At 43.2% G+C, this 20063-nt stretch overlaps 1 protein-coding gene across 1 annotated transcript; it reads left to right on the forward strand.

The window, feature by feature from the left end:
• Positions 1 to 260: 260 nt before the first annotated feature.
• On the forward strand, positions 261 to 19590 carry LOC120027625 (transport and Golgi organization protein 1 homolog). Its single transcript, XM_038972628.1, has 19 exons — positions 261 to 305; positions 10799 to 10924; positions 11053 to 11074; positions 11211 to 11287; positions 11393 to 11470; positions 11599 to 11709; positions 12163 to 12234; positions 12352 to 12456; positions 12574 to 12690; positions 12875 to 12956; positions 14026 to 14078; positions 14202 to 14292; positions 14370 to 14508; positions 14692 to 14884; positions 15066 to 15130; positions 15444 to 15532; positions 19177 to 19251; positions 19358 to 19404; positions 19483 to 19590. Exons 1-19 carry the CDS (start codon positions 303 to 305, stop codon positions 19588 to 19590), a joined length of 1653 nt encoding a protein of 550 aa, XP_038828556.1. The 5' UTR covers positions 261 to 302.
• The last annotated feature ends 473 nt before the right edge of the window (positions 19591 to 20063 follow it).

The following is a 20063-nucleotide window of genomic DNA, read 5'->3' on the forward strand; positions in this document are numbered from 1 at the left end:
TCTGCCAACTATTAGTGACTGTTTCTCTCACCGGGTCCTGACACATGGTACTTAGCGCAGACATGGATCACCCTCCCTCAGGTAGGTGTTCATTATACTTCCCTACTTTTGAAATTGTGGTGAGATGTAAACTGTATGCATTAACCTAATTTGCTTGTGCTGTATTTCCAGGATCTCTGGAGTCACCTGCTGTCACTGATTTCCATGAAGATGAGCAGAGTGGTTCATCATTCGTATCAGTGCTAATTTTATCTGGTCGTCTTGTCACCCTGTTTTATGAGTATCTTGGAATATATGGTGTTATGGTAAGTGACTTCATGTATTTCTCTGCATGTAGTGCTTAGGACTCAAGTATTCATACTTATTTTATTATTGCTGGGACAATGCATGTATTATTTTTATTTGGGGGGCGGCATTTGCCATGCTGACAGCGTTACCCAACCCTTCCCCTTTTTTCAACTGGTAGTTGAGTACAGCACCATTTCCGTTAAATTAAACGTTCCAGAACGTAAAAATGTACTGAATGCAGCCCAGGTTCAGTGATCCTTTCCCATTTTTTTGTTGACTTGTTCTAGTGAAGTGTAGACTGAAGTTAAGAGTCTATAGACGGTGTTTTGCTTATTTAGTGGGATATAAATGATACCCCCGCTCGTTTTACCAGGCTTTGTGCGTTTTGCTTAGAAAGTAATCACGTTCAGAACTCTAAAAGGAGGCTAGTAGACATGTTGTTGGCGAAGCAGAGCCAGCATTGGCAAGCTAACCTACAAGCTTAGGTTATAGTAGATAGAAAGATAGGTACTTATTGTCCTCTCCTGGGTAAAGAGAACCACGATGAAGGATCCTCTCTGTTAGTAAAACGTTTACTGTTGACAGGAGAACAAGAGGAGACAATAGGACGAGGTGGATAATTTTATAATAAGGCCGTTTAATCACATGTAAAGATATCTTAGTAAAATCTTGCAGCAAGGCTCTTTCTGTCTGATTCTTATTGAATCGTCCGGGAAAGAGATAGTTTCAAGAACCGTACAGTATTATATAGACAACAAGCAAAGTAGGTAGATCTGCGAGTCTGGCCTTCCGATTGGTCGATCTGGGTCTTGGGTAGTCCTGAACAGGCCTGGTGTCCACGTTCCATTGGTTCCTGAGATAGTTCTTTGTCCTGAGCTCCAAGCATGAGTTGTGTGTGTCTGTGTGATTGTCATGGGGGAGGGGAGTTGTGGGTATCGTGTATATGTCTAATGAGTCCAGCATATGTCCAAGAAAAAGAGGGGGTGTGTATGTTGTGTCAACTATAGCTAATGTTGAGAAGTTGTTAAAACAAGTTACCAATATCTAATACAATTTCTTACAAATCCCCCTCTTCACGTCTCACAAGAGACGTGACATAAAAGTATATAAAAAGACAAAACTAAAGGATAAAATTTGTCAGAAGACAAATTTTTAATTCCCTCTCTTCACGTCTCACAAGAGACGTGACATAAAAGTATCTTAGTCCTCAAATAGATAGACAGGTCCAGCTTCCCCATCATCAAGCAATGGGAACATTTGGGCCCTTTCCTGATTAGGGTCTATAGCGGCAGTTATAACACGACTAGCAAGCGTGCGCGCACATGGAATGCAACAGCATCCACAAAGTACAAGAATGGCCGCAAAAACAGAAATTGATACTAGGATGGAGGAAACCAGCGTCTTATATTTACCAAAAGCATCCATCCATGAGTCCCACATAGTAGTGTCCACTCCAGAATGCTGCTTCATCTTACCATTAAGGGTACGAAGTCCCTCCAATGCTACAGTCAGACTCCCATCCGTAGCTGTGTTATTGGGAATGAAAGTACAACACTGTTCACCAAACATTGCACAGACCCCCCCCCGTTCAGCCAATAACATATCAACCGCGATTCTATTTTGAAATGCCATCAGGGACGTAGCTGCCAATTGTCCATGGACCGCCTCGAAGCCTTGTTGAGTCCAATTGCCCAGTTTCTGGACATTAAAATGAATGTAGTTAATTCTGTCCACATTTTTATTAACTGTACACCACCAACAAAATGATGATTCAAACCCAGCTGTCACTTGGTCCACCAGTTTATATTCATCTGGCACCCCCTAGGGACACCAATAGCATCAATGTAAGTTGAGTCGTAACTGAGCAAGGACCAAAAAGGAGACCACTCCAATAACTACACCTGGAGTGGCCAACCACACATTAGTAAACCAAAAAACGAGAATATGTTAAACCCTCCGGTCCATCCCTCTATACAACCTGTACCAGGTGGGCTCGTCGCCACCCGGGAACTTCAAACCTTCACAACAGGGAGGACAAACATCACTTTTTATTCATTCAACAACATCATCTACAGCAAACCAAGGGTCCTCCTCTGTCAGCCCACTCTCCTGCGGAAGCTCGTTTTCGTATCAGCCTCTCCAACTGGAGCATCAAGCAGCGGCATCATACCAGAGGCCCCTTACACATCTGTAACAAACTTCTTCAAACAAGGTACGATACAGGCAACACAGAAATGAAAAACAACAACTAGTGTCAGAAATCCAGTAATCATCATTGCAGTGTACTTACCAAAACAACCACCCAGCCAGGGGAACAGTCCACTCTCCTCCACACCTGCAAGACCCTTCATCTCCACTGATAACCTTGCCAACCCACTCAGAGCTTTTGAAATGCTCCCATCCGGACTAGTATTGTTAGGAACAAACGTGCAACACTGTTACACCTCCCTAGTTGGCCAGACTTATGTCCAGTGTTAGTCTATTGTGTCTACTGGTTTGTGAGGTAGCATCCAATTGTTCAGCCATCCCTGTAAGTCCTGTGTGGGTGTGTTTAACAAATCATCATTAATTATAGTAGATATAATTGATCCAGACCTTTTGTTTTAGCATCAACAATAGCTGGGCCAATGATGGGCATCAGATGCCACAGGCCATCATTCCTGGTTAATGTCTGGAATTCGTGGGGGACCCCTATTGGGACCCCCAACAGGTTGGTGTGCATGTTATCTGTACCCTCGGACCAAGGAGCGTCACGTTTCTGCCGTCTCCTGGGTTGGTCCCAAGCCTCTGTGTCCTGTGTAGCTCCCAGAAGTTGATTAGCTATAATAATAGGCAATGGTGGTATCAGACTGGCCAAAACACATGAGCAACGACAATTTCCTTTCAAAAATGGGGTCAACCGCCTGGCAGGTCCACACATCCACCATACATCAGCAACACCTCTAGTTCCTAGTGGTATTAGTGATGCAGGTAGTAGCAGGGAGCCTTCCATAGTCTATACCTCTACCTGTACCAGTGATACAGCTGTTATATCCCCCATATGCCTTAACTCCCCACGGTACCTTCTGGGGAGGGACCACTGGGAACACAAGACTCAGAGTTTTACACAGGGTTGAATTTGGCTTGAACTTTTCCAATATGCACATCCAACCTTCCCCATTACTTAGGACAAATGGGTGAGCAGCCAGAATAGGTCTGGCATGTCCACATACGACACAGTCCTTTCTATTAAGTGTTTTGTAGGCCAACCACATATTCTCCCTTTCCTCATAACCAGTTTCAGTCCCCAAATGTTCACTATCTGAGATGTCTTTTATATTTATTTTCTGTACCAGATTGGAGAGCTTAGGTGATGGCGTGGGACTTGGTCTTGAAGTGGTGGAGGAGGCCGGCTGAACCCTGGTCCGTTGGAACTGGTGGTGGTTCCGGCAGCACTGCGATGGTAACATCCCCATCGTATCCTGATCAGACAGCTCAGGACTACAAGCAGTCCTGTAAAACCCCACCCTCTCTCAGAGAACACATCATCAGCCAGAGATCAAGCAACACTTTCACTTCTATGAACGTACACAGGGTTGAGAGGTCAGGGTCAGGGATTCTTCATTAAGGAGTTGATCCCCGAGCTCTATTAGCAACGGTTCTTCTCCTTAACTCTGTGATCATTCGGCAGTGTCAGTGTGTCTCACCCTCCAAGTGCGATATGCCCCCAGGTCGAGTGATTCACCTTCTCCCTTAATTCACCTGCAATGCATAAACTCTTGGACATACAGGTTTGGTTAACTAGAAATGTTTAATTTTAAATACGTTTATTATCCAATAGGCCCCATCCTTTCCTAGACCACAATGTACCCTCCTTCGTTTGATACCTGGCTCTGGCCAGGTATCAACCTTACCTACTCTAAATAATGACTTAGTACATCATATTATAAGAATGTCCCTTTTATTCCCCGCATATCCAATTCTCCCTTGGGCGTACATTCATATCTATTCTTTTCCAATTCTCTGTCAAGTGACTTATCTACTTTGAAATGTATCTGTGCTGCTTATATATGTTAACCCTTTTCTCTCCTATCTTATTTCACAGCCTACCTTGCTCATTTCCTGGTCCACCCTCCCTAACCTGCTCTCAAACCTTCAAGGTCTCAACAGTGCGGGGTAGACCCATCTGTCTGCCTTTTTCTATATGTTCCTTTACAATATTAACTAAGTGTCTCACTGTTTTGACTTTATCTGCATGGATTTAAAAATAACAACAGGTCTTATAGTGTCAATCTTTAAAGTCCTAACATAACCTTAATTAACCTATCTCTATCTTCTAATGGCCAATACAAATGCTTACCTTATGGTCAAGAGTTATAAACTCTATTATAATCAATTTACCTCAAAACTAGTATCCCAAATGACACAATCTCATTATTCTCACTACATTTCCCCGCGAGTGATCAAGTCGCCGGAAAATGCAATGGAAACAGAAAACAGGTCAAAATGTTACACCTACATTCGTGTTCCATATCTAGACATACCAAAAGAACCCTTTATCTTCTCAAAGTCCCTTGCCTAAATAAAACTCAGAAAGTAAAACTCCTATTCCCATATGAGTGTATTCTTTTAAGATATCTTATCTCTGGGTACACGGAAACCCTTAACCTTAATGTTTACTCCAAAAAACAAAATTATGTCACCAGCATTCAACCAGGCCCCCCCCGTCGGCTGGGAGACCATTGGGTGCTGCAATACTGCCATCTTCTGTCCATTCTCTGCACAGCTCTCCACCCACTCTTATTCAACCTTCTCAATTTGAGCAATGTTAGTTCCTTATTTTAACTATTGTTTTCCAAATTTTAAATTTTTTTAATTTTTTTAATCTATTATTATCTAGTTAGACTAGAGTGTCCGTGACATACATCCATGGGGATCCGGTTATAGTTATTCTATTAACCATGTGAAAGTGCCCAGGGACACCCCAAATATCAGTAGGAATATCACAAATAAGGGGCCAGATATCCCTAGCCTTGCCCAGGGAGGGAGAAATATCCCTCTAACTGGGCGAGGTTCCTTTATCAGGGGAGGCGGAGTTTGATTCCGCATCACCTGAGTCAGAAATGTCTTCATTTGGAATCGAATTTAAGCTGTTTAAATCAGCTCTGACTTCTGTCAGTGTTCTAGAAGGGATTGGGGCTGGAGTGCAATGTGTGAGGTGGTGCCAAGGTGCGCCTGATTTACCTTTGACCTGGACTGAGTGTGAAGTAACCTCCCTCACTTCGTACAGTCCAGTCCACCTGGGTTCTAGCCACTTTCTCTTGTGGACATTAACCCCACCCAGTCACCAATTTTCCCTCAGTGGTGCCGGATCTCCCGTCAGCTTCCCTGTTGGACCTTGTGAATCTGTGTGAAGAGAGCTGCAGAAAGTTCCGTCAATTATCAGACATTACAATTTGTTGTACATCAAGGGCGGGCATATGACCTCCCTTCCTTGGTGGACCAAGCATGACTCCTCCAGCCATTGTCTCATGAGGAGAGAGATGGGTGCCTGCACCTGGAGAGGCTCTCATGGCCAGCAACGCCAGGGGCAGGACTTCAACCCAAATCAACTTCAAACCTGCACATACATTTGATTGGCGCGTTCCACGAGACTTATGAGATTGTGGCCTGTACACTAACCCCATCATTAAACAACAATCAGTTGACATTTACACATCCGACCCTATTGGTACATGGAGCGTTTGTCATTAAACAATACACATGAGTTCGGTTTGCAGCCACTTAATGACCTATTTTGCATCCTCCCCTGCTGTTGGTATTGCCTCAACCCATTTAGAGAACCTGTCTACCATAACTAACAGGTACCTTTTTCCATTTGTCACATTGTCTTTCCCCATATCTGTGTGTGTTGGTGAGTGGTTCGTTCCCCAGGTCAGGTCTCCGTTTCAGTTCCTGTGCAGCTCTTTCTGCACAGGAGTGGGGTAGACCTTCAGCATTGAGTGCGTCTGCCATGTTTTTGTCAGTGTTGACAAATGTGATGTGTGATTGTGTGCATTTATTCTGGATTTTCGTTTTCCTTTCAGCGCTGAACGTGAATTCTTTGCTCATCAGATATGCTGCAACCCCATGGTGGGTGTGGATTTCCAATGGATGGCACATTATCATGTGGGCTGTTTTTCCAATAGCTTTTGCCACTGCAGCCACATACCTGGAGCATGTGGTTTGCCCTTCTTCAATGTGGTCCAGTTTGGAGGAGTGATACCTCAACACTCTACTCTCCCCCTCTAGGTTCTGGAAAAGGATGGATGATGTAAATCCTTCTTTTTCAGAAACATCCAGATGGAACTTGTTTTTTTTTTAGTCAGGTGCTGTTAGGGCTACTGCCACTTAGAGATCTGTTTTCAAGAGTGCAAAAGCCTTTGATGCTTCAGTAGTCCAGGTCAATGATGAGTGTAGGTTAGTGGTGAGCAGCTTCAGGGCCATGGGGCATATTCGTCAGCCATGCCCTGAAAAGGGGGAGGTGATTGCTGATTCGGGTCTGGATTGGGGTGATTGTATGCGGGTTGAAGGGCCGCACATGGTTGATACATCATTGGCCTGACTCCCCCTTGGTCTAGGGGCGTATCCTCGTCCCCTTTTGGCCAGAAACTGGCTTTGGGCCGGGGTTATTGGGTGCGGACACTGTCGCACCATATGCCCAGCTTGTTTACAATTATGACAGCTTCCATAAGATCCAGAGTACCTCTGGGGCTGTCCCCATGTGGGTGAATAGTTTGATTGTGGTAGTGGGTAGTAGGGTTGTAGTGGTGGTTCCGACGAAGGGTATGGCTGAAGCGGGTAGGCATACGGCAGTTGGAATGGCTGCTCCTGGGGTGGGTGTATAGGTGGTCCCTGCTGGGTGAAGATGGGTAGTTGTTGTTGCTGTATCATTCGGGAAACAGTTTTTTCAATAATTTGTGAGATTTCTTGTTGGTCTTCAGCCACCATCTGTTTCTTGGGTTTCTCTCCTTTCTGGGCCTCTTTCAATTGTAGTTTCAAAAGTTGTACCTGTAGGGACTGGATTTGTGTTTCAGCCCCTCCCTTATCCTTATTGTATTGGGTGATGTGGTGATGCACATGGGAGTTGAACTGAGCCTGGGGAATTGCCATTAACCCCACAGTGCCCCTGAGATGGATTGGGGCCGATGGGGCTGCTGTGGTGGTAGGTGGGGCGTCATTATTGTTGGGCCTGCCCTCTTTGGTGTCAGTTGGTGCTCCAGTGCCCACCCCCATCGTATCAGGTTTCCTGTAAGGGAGAGCTTTCCTAATTTCCTCAATCGCCCATAATCCTATTTTCATCTCAGCCTCTGCCTTTTCCCTTTGCTTTGTTCCTGCCTTTTTAAATAAGTGACTCTTATTCTTATCAACTTCACATTCTATCCCTTGCTTCACTGCTTCCTCCAATTCTTTCTCCATAATGAGGAGTTGCCCTTTTGATGGGGCGACTCCACTAAGGAAACCTGCTTGAGTCCATCTCAGCCTCACTTCTTCCCAAATTCTTTTAACGGATTTGTAGTGTAATTTCCCGCCTGCTCTGTCTTTCATTCTCTGATCTAAATATTCGTTGAATTTGTGTTTGGGGACGATAGTCGTGGTCATTTTGTCGTTAAGCTATGTCTGGGTCTATTATTATCTTTGTATACTTTAGCCCGTCACTGATCGAAACCAGCGATGTATTTTTCTTCCTCTAACCTCCCCCAGTCTCGTGTCCGACTCGCGTGGACAAAGAATTTTATTGCCGTGTATTCGATGAATTATTTTCGTTTTCCAACAATATTTCAGCTATATCTTTTTGAAACAATATACGAATATATTCACGCGCTCCTGTTATAATTGGAATGACAGTTTTAGGTACTTATAATAAAAAATATTATTGCTTTTCGCTTATTTAATTAATTAAATACTTTGGCAAAATATTTCAGAAGTTTCCTTTGGGGACAATATACTAGTAATTCACGCGCTTCTATAATAATTTTCAAATGAATTCTAACCCTTAAGGATTTACTAACAGCAGAAGAGGGGAAAACCAGGTCAACTCATCAGCCGCAAATGTCTGCTTCAACGCGGCCCACAGATTCTGACTCGGCGGTCACTATGAACTGCAGCCTGAACTTAGCATATAGCTAATTAGTAGCATTCGGTCTCGTGGAACGTTCAATCCCCCACATTGCAACAACACAACTTACACATACAATTACAACACAACTTACACATACAATATCACATTAGATTTCTCACGTAACACCTAGCTAAATATAGCTACTGCACGACTATTTGAATCGTATTATATTAATTATGGATTCTTCACGGTACCCCTATCTGATCGACTGTCAAATATGGCCCGACTGTGTGAATCGTTATATATATTTTTTTTTAATATTTTTATGGGTCTTCACGGTAACACTTAGCTGATTTGCCAAATCTAACTACTGCCCGGCTATTTGGATCCCATCTTTTAATTGTGGATTCTTCACGGTAACCCCTATCTGATCGACTGTCAAATATGGCCCGACTATGTGAATCGTTATAAAGCTTATCCTTCACTGTACACCTACGCGATCAGCATACCACGTAGTGTCAGACTATGTGAATAAGTCTTTGACCTATTAATACTTAGATATCTGTACACAATGCCTTAAATTCTAAACAATTCCACATAAATTTAGCAACAATTCACACTCACCACAGTACTCCTGATCGTTGAATTTAGATATTGGCTATAATACAATATACAGATTTTGGTTAAACGGGCATCTGCTCACCTCTTTAGTTTCGAGCTCTCTGATCAGTTTCCTGGGTGGGTTGAATCGCGATTCTCCCTCGAAAAGGTCACCTCTCCTCTGGAATCTTTCTCCCTCTCGTCTCCTGTCCGATTAATTTTCTATTGGGCCGAATTCAAAGATGAAACCATCCTCTGCTACCAAGTCTGTTAGTAAAACGTTTACTGTTGACAGGAGAACAAGAGGAGACAATAGGACGAGGTGGATAATTTTATAATAAGGCCGTTTAATCACATGTAAAGATATCTTAGTAAAATCTTGCAGCAAGGCTCTTTCTGTCTGATTCTTATTGAATCGTCCGGGAAAGAGATAGTTTCAAGAACCGTACAGTATTATATAGACAACAAGCAAAGTAGGTAGATCTGCGAGTCTGGCCTTCCGATTGGTCGATCTGGGTCTTGGGTAGTCCTGAACAGGCCTGGTGTCCACGTTCCATTGGTTCCTGAGATAGTTCTTTGTCCTGAGCTCCAAGCATGAGTTGTGTGTGTCTGTGTGATTGTCATGGGGGAGGGGAGTTGTGGGTATCGTGTATATGTCTAATGAGTCCAGCATATGTCCAAGAAAAAGAGGGGGTGTGTATGTTGTGTCAACTATAGCTAATGTTGAGAAGTTGTTAAAACAAGTTACCAATATCTAATACAATTTCTTACATCTCCAGTAGTCGACTACGTTGATCAGTTGGTGAAATGAGGATTTTCGGGTTTACGCAAACGAGTTGCATTGCAAGTCACAAGCCAAACTAACTAGATAGCCAGCTCAACTGTCAAAGTAACGTACAGTAGCGATGGATTCGGAAGAAACAACCCCTTTACCCACTTTGCCCCTGATGACAGAATCTGATCAACTGCCTGTCTTGTACTTCGATATGTAAGTAGTTGGCCACAATGTAGCTAGCTGGCTAGTCAAGTCTTAGGCCGCCACATGGCTGGCTAGCTAGGCTACATTGAAACTGAATCTTGTTGGCAACTTCATTTGCCTGTCCTCTTCCTCATTTAGAAAATGGCTCACTTTCCAGACTAGCAGTATCCGTTCTTCCTATATCTGGGTCTCAGATCGAGAGGTGCCTTCAAGTTGTTGAAATTTCCTTTGACAGCTTCCCCTTACATAACTATAACTTGAGGTTACATGCCATTAAAATCTACATGTGGCTCATGTCTAGTGATATGTTATGTAATCATCTGTTTTGTATATTGGCCATTTTACAGGATGAAAGGCTACATGATGCAATCTTTTGCACTCTAAATCCACATAGGCCTAAGGCATGTTAGTTAGATCCACTCTGTGGTGATTAATTTAGCCAATCCCTGAATTTCACTGAGCGACTGCGATGGAAGTTCTGTATTATGCAAAGGTCACCATGGTTGGACAGTGGTAGGGCCCCAGTCCAATCCAATCCCCATTAATTACATAAGGTCAAGGCAAATCCTCTCTCTATTGATTTTGATCAACAACTAGGTTATAGGCTACGTCTATTTCTAAACCCACCTTGATTTGATCTGAAGATATGCCTCTGCATTGACTGAGAGGGTGCTCAGTGGGATAACCATTAGCCATGCTTGTAAACAGAACACTGGAATGCCTGATGGTTTAGTTCAATGTTTTTAACATCACTTATTTTCTTCTGTCATCTCAGCCCAGCTATTACCCGACTTATTTGCTAAGCCTGACATGGTGCTGTAGTAACACTGATTGGACCTGTCTCTCCCCAGATGGTCACCAGCCTGCCAGAGCACTGGAAGCCAGGTCCAGACTTCTACGGCGTGTCCTGTGAACCCGTGCTGGTCACTGCAGGTGCCGGGGTCATCGGCTTCCTCTTCTGGAGGAGCATTCTATCTGTAAGTCGTTGTTGCACAGTTACTGCTTTCATAATTTCATAATCTGATTGCTTTATGTTATTCTATGATGTATTGTATGCTACCGTTGAGGAGGCTGTTTGCTGCCACTTTTCTTTTCCTTCTCACAGGTCAAAAGCAAGTCATATCTAAGTAAGTTCTTCTCTCTGGCTATTTAGGGTGCATAGTGAATCCTCATTTATATTGCTTACAGGTTGGTGTTCTTGTCATGTGTAAACCATGTCTGATTTCATACTCTTGTCATGGTTTTTATTCGCTACTGAAAAAGAAATGGTGGACAGGATGAAAAAGCTTGAACAAGAGAAGAAGGAGATACTCCAAAAGGTCGCTGAACTGCAGCAACAGGTAAGTTGCAGAGACTTTTCACTGACTAAGATCCAGACTTTTGAGTTCAATGTGAATTAAGGTACATAATGTTTTGACAGTATATTTCTACTGGGTTCCCCTCAGGGCGAAGAACTTAAAGAAAAGCAAAAGCTGTCTGAAAAATCTGCCACTTTATCTCTGGAGAAGATCCAGGAATTGGAGGTGAGTCTCTAAGAAATATTATCTTGATCACATGTCATTGTCATGCTGACAATTATTAGATTTTTTATAATTTTTTTCTTCTCCATAGTGTTTAAATTGACTAAGCATTTTCTTTTTCTATCCAATAGAATATTGTGCAAGAGATGGAGACACAAAATGAGCGCCTGGACGAGGAAAATAACTTACACGCCATATCCTTTGACAAAGAGCGGGCCAATACTGCGAAACATGAAGATATGGTGAGTAGTATTGAGCGATTTAGCTGTAATTAAAATGTTTCAGAACAACCAATTCTCTGACGTCGGTTCAATTATTTGAATTCCATTAAGTTAGTTTATTATGTGAGCTCAATGTGCCGTTTCTCTAGAGAGAAATCAAATCAAGCACATACTTCGGGACGTTGTAGTTTTCAACAGGAAAATAAATATTCAACATAGTTTAGTGCAGAAAATGTGGTAATTGACTAAAATGACCACAATCCATTGCACCTACAGCTGCATGGACTTGCGCGGGCAGACAGAGAAAGGGACAGCCTGCAAATGAGAGAGAGACACCCTAGAGAGCAGTTGCTTTCGTGATGTAGACAGCATAGGCAGCTACTATTAGCCAGCTACTATCCTAAATAGGATGGCTCGTTGATGAGGACAGAGAAAGATGGTTGTCATTATGCTTATCATTATCTTTGCCCATAGATGTCCGAAATGGACAAAACCATTGAGAAGTTGAAGCGCAGCAAGAAGAAGACCCAGGATGCACTCTCGAAGGTATAGGTCAATATAAGTGAACATGCCCAATGAAAATATGTCAAATATATTAACATTGCAACAATCAAATGTAAAGTGTTTATTTCCTTTTAATTATCCTTATCATTGAATCTGTAGTCTACCATTCTGATGGATGAAGCCAAGCTCCGCGAAGATGCCCGGAATGTCCAGGTCCAGGTTCTAGAGAAGGATATTGCCACCCTGAAGGAGGAGAACCTCTTGGTGAGTACCAATATGGAACAACGATTCACACTTTAAGCCTCATGACATTGTGTAGGACTCATTGGCCATGCAGGGTCTGCATTGCACCGTCCTGATGACCTAATTTCCTTGTTACAGCTGCACCATGCTGCCAAGTTGTGGGAGGAGAAGCACAGGGAAACAAGCGAGCAGATCAAAGTCTACCAGAAGTCCCAGAAAGACCTGGAGGATTCCCTCCTTCAGAAGGACCACAACGTTGAGTTTTTTTTTAACACGTTACGATATTGTTACACACATCAATTCCTGTTCACACCTTCTCAAATGCACCCTGATGACAAAGAAACATGTCACCTGTATTATGTTCCAAAAAAATACTTCTTGACTGATTCCAGGGGAAAAGTGTAATGTATCAATTGGTGGTTCTCAATCTCTCTGGCAGGTTCTATCTGACCTGCTAGGAGACCTGGAGGCCTGCGATGACCTGAAAGGTGGAGTTGTTGCTAACGGGGTAGCCTCTAACGGTAAGTCACCTGACACGGTGACCTAATCAGAGGAGGCTGGTGGGAGGAGCTATAGGAGGACGGGCTCCTTGTAATGGCTGGAATGGAACCAAATACATGGAAACAGTGTGCTTGACTCCGTTCCATTTATGCCATTATAGTGAGCCAGTCCTTCTATAGCTCCTCCCATCAGCCTTCTCTGATTAGGATACTGTCATGTGATTTGGTCTTATGTAGCAAAATTTGAAATTGTGTTTTTTTACATTGGACTAAAGTAGAGACTCGGAGCATCAAAATGGTATATCATACACTACAGTTGAGGAACAATGGGAAAGTAATTCTTCTTTGAAAGTTGATAAACTTGTAACCCATACTGGAGAGCTCTTCTTTGTCTATACCCATTCAGCATTGTTCACACATATTGTTAGCTAGCTAACAATATGCTTTATTTTGCAATGAGAAAACGACTTTCGAACAAAATTAGAAACTTATATCTGAAAATGGTTTCCCTTAGTTTGAAGATGTATTCTGGAGACAGGTGTTTTATACAACAGCCTTCTGTGTTCTATTTTCGACTGCCTCTGCATATTTGCAATCAAACCACAGAATTTTCTCCATCTCCTTAGCTATCATACTCTGCTTCCACCGGACAGTCCACTGATTTCAAAACTTGGGTCTCCTAAAAGTGGAGAGCATCTTTCAAAAAAGCTGCGTTAGAAAGGGTTACTTACACATACTGAGAAGCTCATGTTATTGACAGAAGCTTGCTACATGGCAGACCAATCCGAACTCGTTTCATGGCGCGTCCAGCTCATCCATTATCTCAGCCAATCATGACTAGAGGGAAGGTTCCTTCCTTTTTCCGTGGCTAAACTAACTCTGCTCATAGTTTACCATTTTTATTCGTATTTACGGATGGCATACAAGTTTGTTATTAAGGCACATGGAAGTTCACGTACCAGAAGGCATTTTGCCCCAAAAACACTTTTTGATAGTTATACATTCAAATGCCTCTCCTGTGAAGTATTGACGCGCGACATACGCCTACTTTCCTGAAACGTGTCACTGTGTTTACAATTATTTGTTTGAGACAAGCAGACCATCATCCAAAACCGCCATAAGCAAAGGATGGATGTCTCTCGGGTAAGACTGAGTTCTTTCTTGAACGGACCCAGCTTTCTGTGTACTTGAAGGCAGGTAAAACTTGTGCTCAGAACCAAGAAGTGTGTCAACTCTTGCACTAAATGTTGGAAGAACTTTCCACAGGTCCAGACCACTCTGTCTGTTGTGGAGGAAGAGCGCGATCGCTTCATGACCAAGCTGCTGAACGAAGAGAAGTCCAGGAAAGAGCTGGAAGGTATGTCCCAGCAACTAGAATTTGATATGCATCACTGACTTTTCTCTCTCAACACTATCAACTTGTTTTCACCACAGAGCAATTTCAGAAGCTGGAGCATGACATCTTGTTGGTGAAAAGTGACAAGAACCACCTGGAGAACCAGTACAAGACCCTGCAGCAGAAGAATGACATCATGACAGAGATGTACCAGCAGACGGAGAACGCTTTGCAGCAGTAAGTGGAATCAGAAGCAGTGCAGTTCATGTGTCTATACCATAGTAGGGTTTGTTCTCCATGGTTCCACAGCATGTAAAAAAAACATTTTTCCTTGTCTTTTACTGTATTCTTTTACTGTGAGGTTTGAGGTTTTCAAATGGTCTTTAAATAGTTTGATTTAATTTGTGTGTCGCCTTACAGGAAGCTGACCAAGGAGGAGTTTGAGCGCCCCAACAAGGAAGACCGGCTGACGGAGATGGACGGCAAGGCCCTAGAGGAGGAGGTCAAGGTGTGTAGGCAGCGCGTTAAGGAGATCCAGGACGAGCTGAAATGGACCGAGAAGTTCTACAAAGCTCAGATCATTGAGCAGGAGCAGAAATCTCACGAGAACTGGGTTTGTACAATACGACTTTATTAGTCCATTTGTTAAAGAAGCAACAAATGTCTCATTTCTCAACCCCCATCGATGGCACATACATTAGGATCAGGATTTTTTTTTTTCTGTTTGGCCAGTCATTTGTAAGGTGAGTTTAGTCCAAAACAGGAGATTTTAAATGTCTCTTCTTTCTCTCTAGGTGATTGCACGCGCCACAGAGCGAGCTCTGTTCGACGAGAAGGAAACAACTAACATTCGTAACTTGTGAGTGCAACACTAATACAAAAGACTCAATTGGGCTATACCAAAGCAGGGCTCACCTATTGCTCACTCAAAATGGAGACAGGCAGATCCTTTCATTTGGTTTATTTTTGGTCAATCTCACATTTACTTTTTGAATTAGTCATTATAGTAAAGTAAAAAGAGGCACATTGTGAACCAAAGGTTGCACTGCCAAGTCGAAGGGCCACAAATGCAAGTGTTTTGGTCACAGTTTTGCAATGCAGTAAGCTGTATTAGTCTAGATTTGGAGGTACAGTATTGAGAATCTAAATGCCTGTTCTCTTTTTCACCCTAGACTGACTGACATGTCCAGCAAGCTGAAGGAGCTCTGTAGGCCTCTGTTCAAGCCCACCCCTGGGATGGCTCCCATGCCTCTCCGACGAGGTAAGAACCAATCCTCAGTTCACGTTATTTAGTACTGGCACGTCTGGGGTGCATTCAGTAAGGCAAAATTGTCAGAACATAACTTGCAGGTAGAAATGAAATGAATAGGGCTGATATGACTCTATTCTTGAGGACAGAGAATTTCTATCTGAACCTTCTGTAACGTTCCTGACCATTTCTATTGTCTTGTCGGTTGGATATCATCTGTGACTGCGTTTCAAATTAGATCTTGGACTTTTTGACTGATACCTCATCTGCTGTTTGACGTCCACCCTCTGAAATGCATGTTTTCCTGGGGTTTTGATTTGAATTCCTTGTAGCTGGTCCAATGTGGAGAGACTGAGAGTGGTATTTGGCTGAGTGTTTTGTTGTTAAATGGTTTTGCTAAACAGGTGATTCGTACAGGCCCTGTAAGAAGTTCACGGGTGCCCCCCCCTCCCCCTGTGGGGCAAAGGAACAAGCCCTATCGTGAGTCTCCTAAACCCACGCCCCGGACAGCCTTGGCCCTGATTGGCCGAGCAGTACCATCCCTCAGCCAATCAACCATCCCCCCCTTGTTCACCCTTGTATGCCCTGACTCCCCGCTTCTTTTTCACCTTTCCTTTTTCCCTGTCTTTACCTCCGCTGTGGTGTTTCAATAATATCCTTTATTTTTCTTCCTACTGCTCTCATCCTGCTCCTAGTTGGTACCCATTTGACCTTTTCCTCTTCCTAATGTTTGTCTTCTAATTACGTCCTCTCTGATTTTCGAAGACATTCTTTCCTGTCTCTTTCACTGCCATCTTTTCTCCCTCTACTGCCATACCCATCTTTCTCACCTGTGTTTGCGTGTCCAGACGATCCAGAATGTTCCCATGCCTTCGTTTGCTTTCACAATTTGGAATAACCGCTCTTGCATCCCTCTTGCTCTTTCAGTACTATGGTGTTGTGTTTAGCTGTTGTGAGATCATATGTGTGTGGCAACTCGTTAGGTTACTAAAGCTTCAGCCTTTGCTTTCCCTTGTGGGATTACTGCATTCCATACATTTGTATATATATATATTTAAAATATACACTACCGTTCAAAAGTTTGGAGTCACTTAGAAATGTCCTTGTTTTTGAAAGAAAAGCATTTTATTTTCAAATTGATCCGAAATACAGTGTATACATTAATGTGTAAATTACTATTGTAGCTGGAAATGGCTTTTATTTTTTACATTTTATTTTTTAAATGGAATATCTACATGGGCGTACAGAGGCCCATTATCAGCAACCATCACTCCTGTGTTCCAATGGCACGTTGTGTTAGCTAATCCAAGTGTATAATTTTAAAAGGCTAATTGATCTTTAGAAAACCATTTTGCAAGTATGTTAGCACAGTTGAAAACTGTCATGATTTAAAGAAGCAATAAAATTGGCCTCCTTTTAGACTAGTTGAGTATATGGAGTATCAGCATTTGTGGGTTTGATTACAGGCTCAAAATGGCCAGAAACAAAGCACTTTCTTCTGAATCTCGTCAGTCTATTCTTGTTCTGAAAAATGAAGGCTATTCCTTGTGAGAAATTGTCAAGACACTGAATATCTCGCACAACGCTGTGTACTACTCTCTTCACAAAACAGCGCAAACTGGCTCTAACCAGAATAGAAAGAGGAGTGGGAAGCCCCGGTTCACAACTGAGCAAGAGGACAAGTACATTCGTGTCTAGTTTGAGAAACAGACGCCTCACACGTTGAGGAACTGGCAACTTCATTAAATAGTACCCGCAAAACACTAGTCTCAACGTCAACAGTGAAGAGGCGACTCCGGGATGCTGGCCTTTCAGAAGAAAAGTCTTTGTTTCTGGCCATTTTGAGCCTGTAATCGAACCACGCAGCCGTTATACTGCTCAGAAAGGAGACACGTTCTGTCTCCTAGAGATGAACGTAATCCTAACCGACTTGCCAAAACTATAGTTTGTAAACAAAAAATTTGTGGAGTGGTTGAAAAACGAGTTTTAATGACTCCAACCTAACTGTATGTAAACTTCCGACTTCAACTGTATATACACATACACACAGTACCAGTCAGAAGTTTGGACACACCTACTCATTCTAGGGTTTTTCTTTATTTTTACTATTTTCTACATTGTAGAATCATAGTGAAGACATCAAAACTATGAAACAACACATATTGAATCATGTAATAACCAAAAGTGTTAAACAAATCAAAATATATTTGAGATTCTTTAAAGTAGCCTCCCTTTGAATTGATGACAGCTTTGCACACTCTTGGCATTCTCTCAACCAGCTTCACCTGAAATGCTTTTCCAACAGTCTTGAAGGAGTTCCCACATGCTGTGCTCTTGTTTGCTGCTTTTCCTACACTCTGGGGTCCAACTCATCCCAAACCATCTCAATTGGGTTGAGGTCCGGTGATTGTGGAGGCCAGGCCATCTGATGCAGCACTCATCACTCTCCTTGGTCAAATAACCCTCTCACAGCCTGGATGTGTGTTGGGTCATTGTCCTGTTGAAAAACAAATGAGAGTCCCACTAAGCGCAAACCAGATGGGATGGCGTATCACTGCGTATCACTGTGGTAGCCATGCTGGTTAAGTGTCCCTTGAATTCTAAATAAATCACAGACAGTGTCACCAGCAAAGCACCTTCACACCACACCACCTCCATGCTCCACGGTGGGAACCACACATATGGAGATCATTCGTTCACCTACTCTGCGTCTCAGAAAGACACGAAGGTTGGAACCAAAACTCTCAAATTTGTACTCTTCAGACCAAAGGACAGATTTCCGTCAGTCTCATCTCCATTGCTCTTGTTTATTGGCCCAAGCAAGTCTCTTCTTATGGGGGTCCTTTTAGTAGTGGTTTCTTTGCAGCAATTCGACCATGAAGGCCTGATTCACGTGGTCTCCTCTGACCAGTTGATGTTGAGATGTGTCTGTTACTTGAACTCTGAAGCATTTATTTGTGCTGGTAACTCTAATGAACTTATCCTCTGCAGCAGAGGTAACTCTTGGTCTTTCCTGTGGCGTTTCTAATGAGAGCCAGTTTTATCATAGAGCTTGATGGTTTTTGCGACTGCACTTTAAAGGTCTTGAAATTTTCCAGATTGACTGATCTTCATGTCTTAAAGTAATGGACTGTCGTTTCTTTTTGCTTCTTTGAGCTGTTGTTGCCATAATATGGACTTAGCCCTATTTGGTAAAAGACCATCTTTATACCACCCCTACCTTGTCACAACACAACTGATTGGCTCAAACGCATTAAGAAGCAAAGAAATTTCACAAATTTAACTTTTAACAAGGTACACCTGTTAATTGAAATGCATTCCAGGTGACTACCTCATGAAGCTGGTTGAGAGAATGCCAAAAGTGTGCAAAGCTGTCATCAAGGCAAAGGGTGGCTTCTTTGAAGAATCTCAAATATTCTGATACTGGTACTTCTAGTTCTGGAAGAATAATATCCTACCATGACATGACCAAACATTTTCCTCGGACTGCAAATAGACCAGACTTTGCTATAAATAGATGGTAGCATGAACCAGTAACGTGGTCTAGAGTCAGGTGCCTAATGACAACCAGGAGAGCCAAGGTTAGCATTCTAGAAGATTTGAGAATATTGCAGTGTTTTACGTTGATGTATCACCGTGTATTTATTGTCCGACAGGACCACGACCTCACTCTGACCCTCACGGCCGCCATTACTCTCCGTACCACAAACACCCAGTGGCTGCTAGACCTGGTAGGGATTGTATTTTTTGTCAATGAGGGTTGATGTGGTATTATTCCCTAATCGAGCCCTTATCCTATATCTCCTCTAATCATTCTTCCCTTTTGTTCCTCCACAGACACCATGGCCCCACGTACATCCTCACCAAGCAATCTGGGCAGCTTGGTAAGTTTCAGTCAATTTGAGACAATGTGCATCTCTCCCCCTGTTCCTCCATCATGTGGGTGTGTTTGCACTAAACAGACCGCTTCACTAGAGTCACAGGCTGAGGCCCAGGCCTCCACAGAGAACCCAGAGGCAGTGAGTATTATGTTCGAGGCAGCGGTGGCAGGAATGCGGATGTGTGTGTGAGCATGCTTACCCCAGCCGTGGATCAGTGGCTGGAGTGGCAGTCAGCTGGGTAGTGGCGTCACAGGGTTGTCAGACTTAACATTGCTGGCTGGATTCTGACATGCGTGGTTGCTTGTTTTAAGGCGCTTACAGACGGGCTGCGGTAAACTGAACATTTCTGCCTACCGTGTGTAGATGCCAGCGGTCCCGGTTGTTGTCAGCTCGGCGGTTGTGATTAAAACATTGGTTGGTTGGTTTGTTGGCGAGAAGAACTCTGCTCATTGGTCAACCATGCATATTTTGAAGCCTTGAGCGTAGAGCCAGCGCCGCCGCTCACTGGAGTGAGTACCACGAATGGCGCCACTTGCGAAACTGCTTGCGTTTTGCCGCCCTACTCCCATTGAAGTCTGAAGACCTTTGCCGCTTCCCGTGGCCTGTCTGTAAGCTCCTTTTATATTTTCCCTATATTACAACACCCTCCCTCTGACCCCCAT

This window comes from Salvelinus namaycush, chromosome 33 (genome assembly GCF_016432855.1).
Source record: "Salvelinus namaycush isolate Seneca chromosome 33, SaNama_1.0, whole genome shotgun sequence".
NCBI classification, from domain to species: Eukaryota; Metazoa; Chordata; class Actinopteri; order Salmoniformes; family Salmonidae; genus Salvelinus; species Salvelinus namaycush.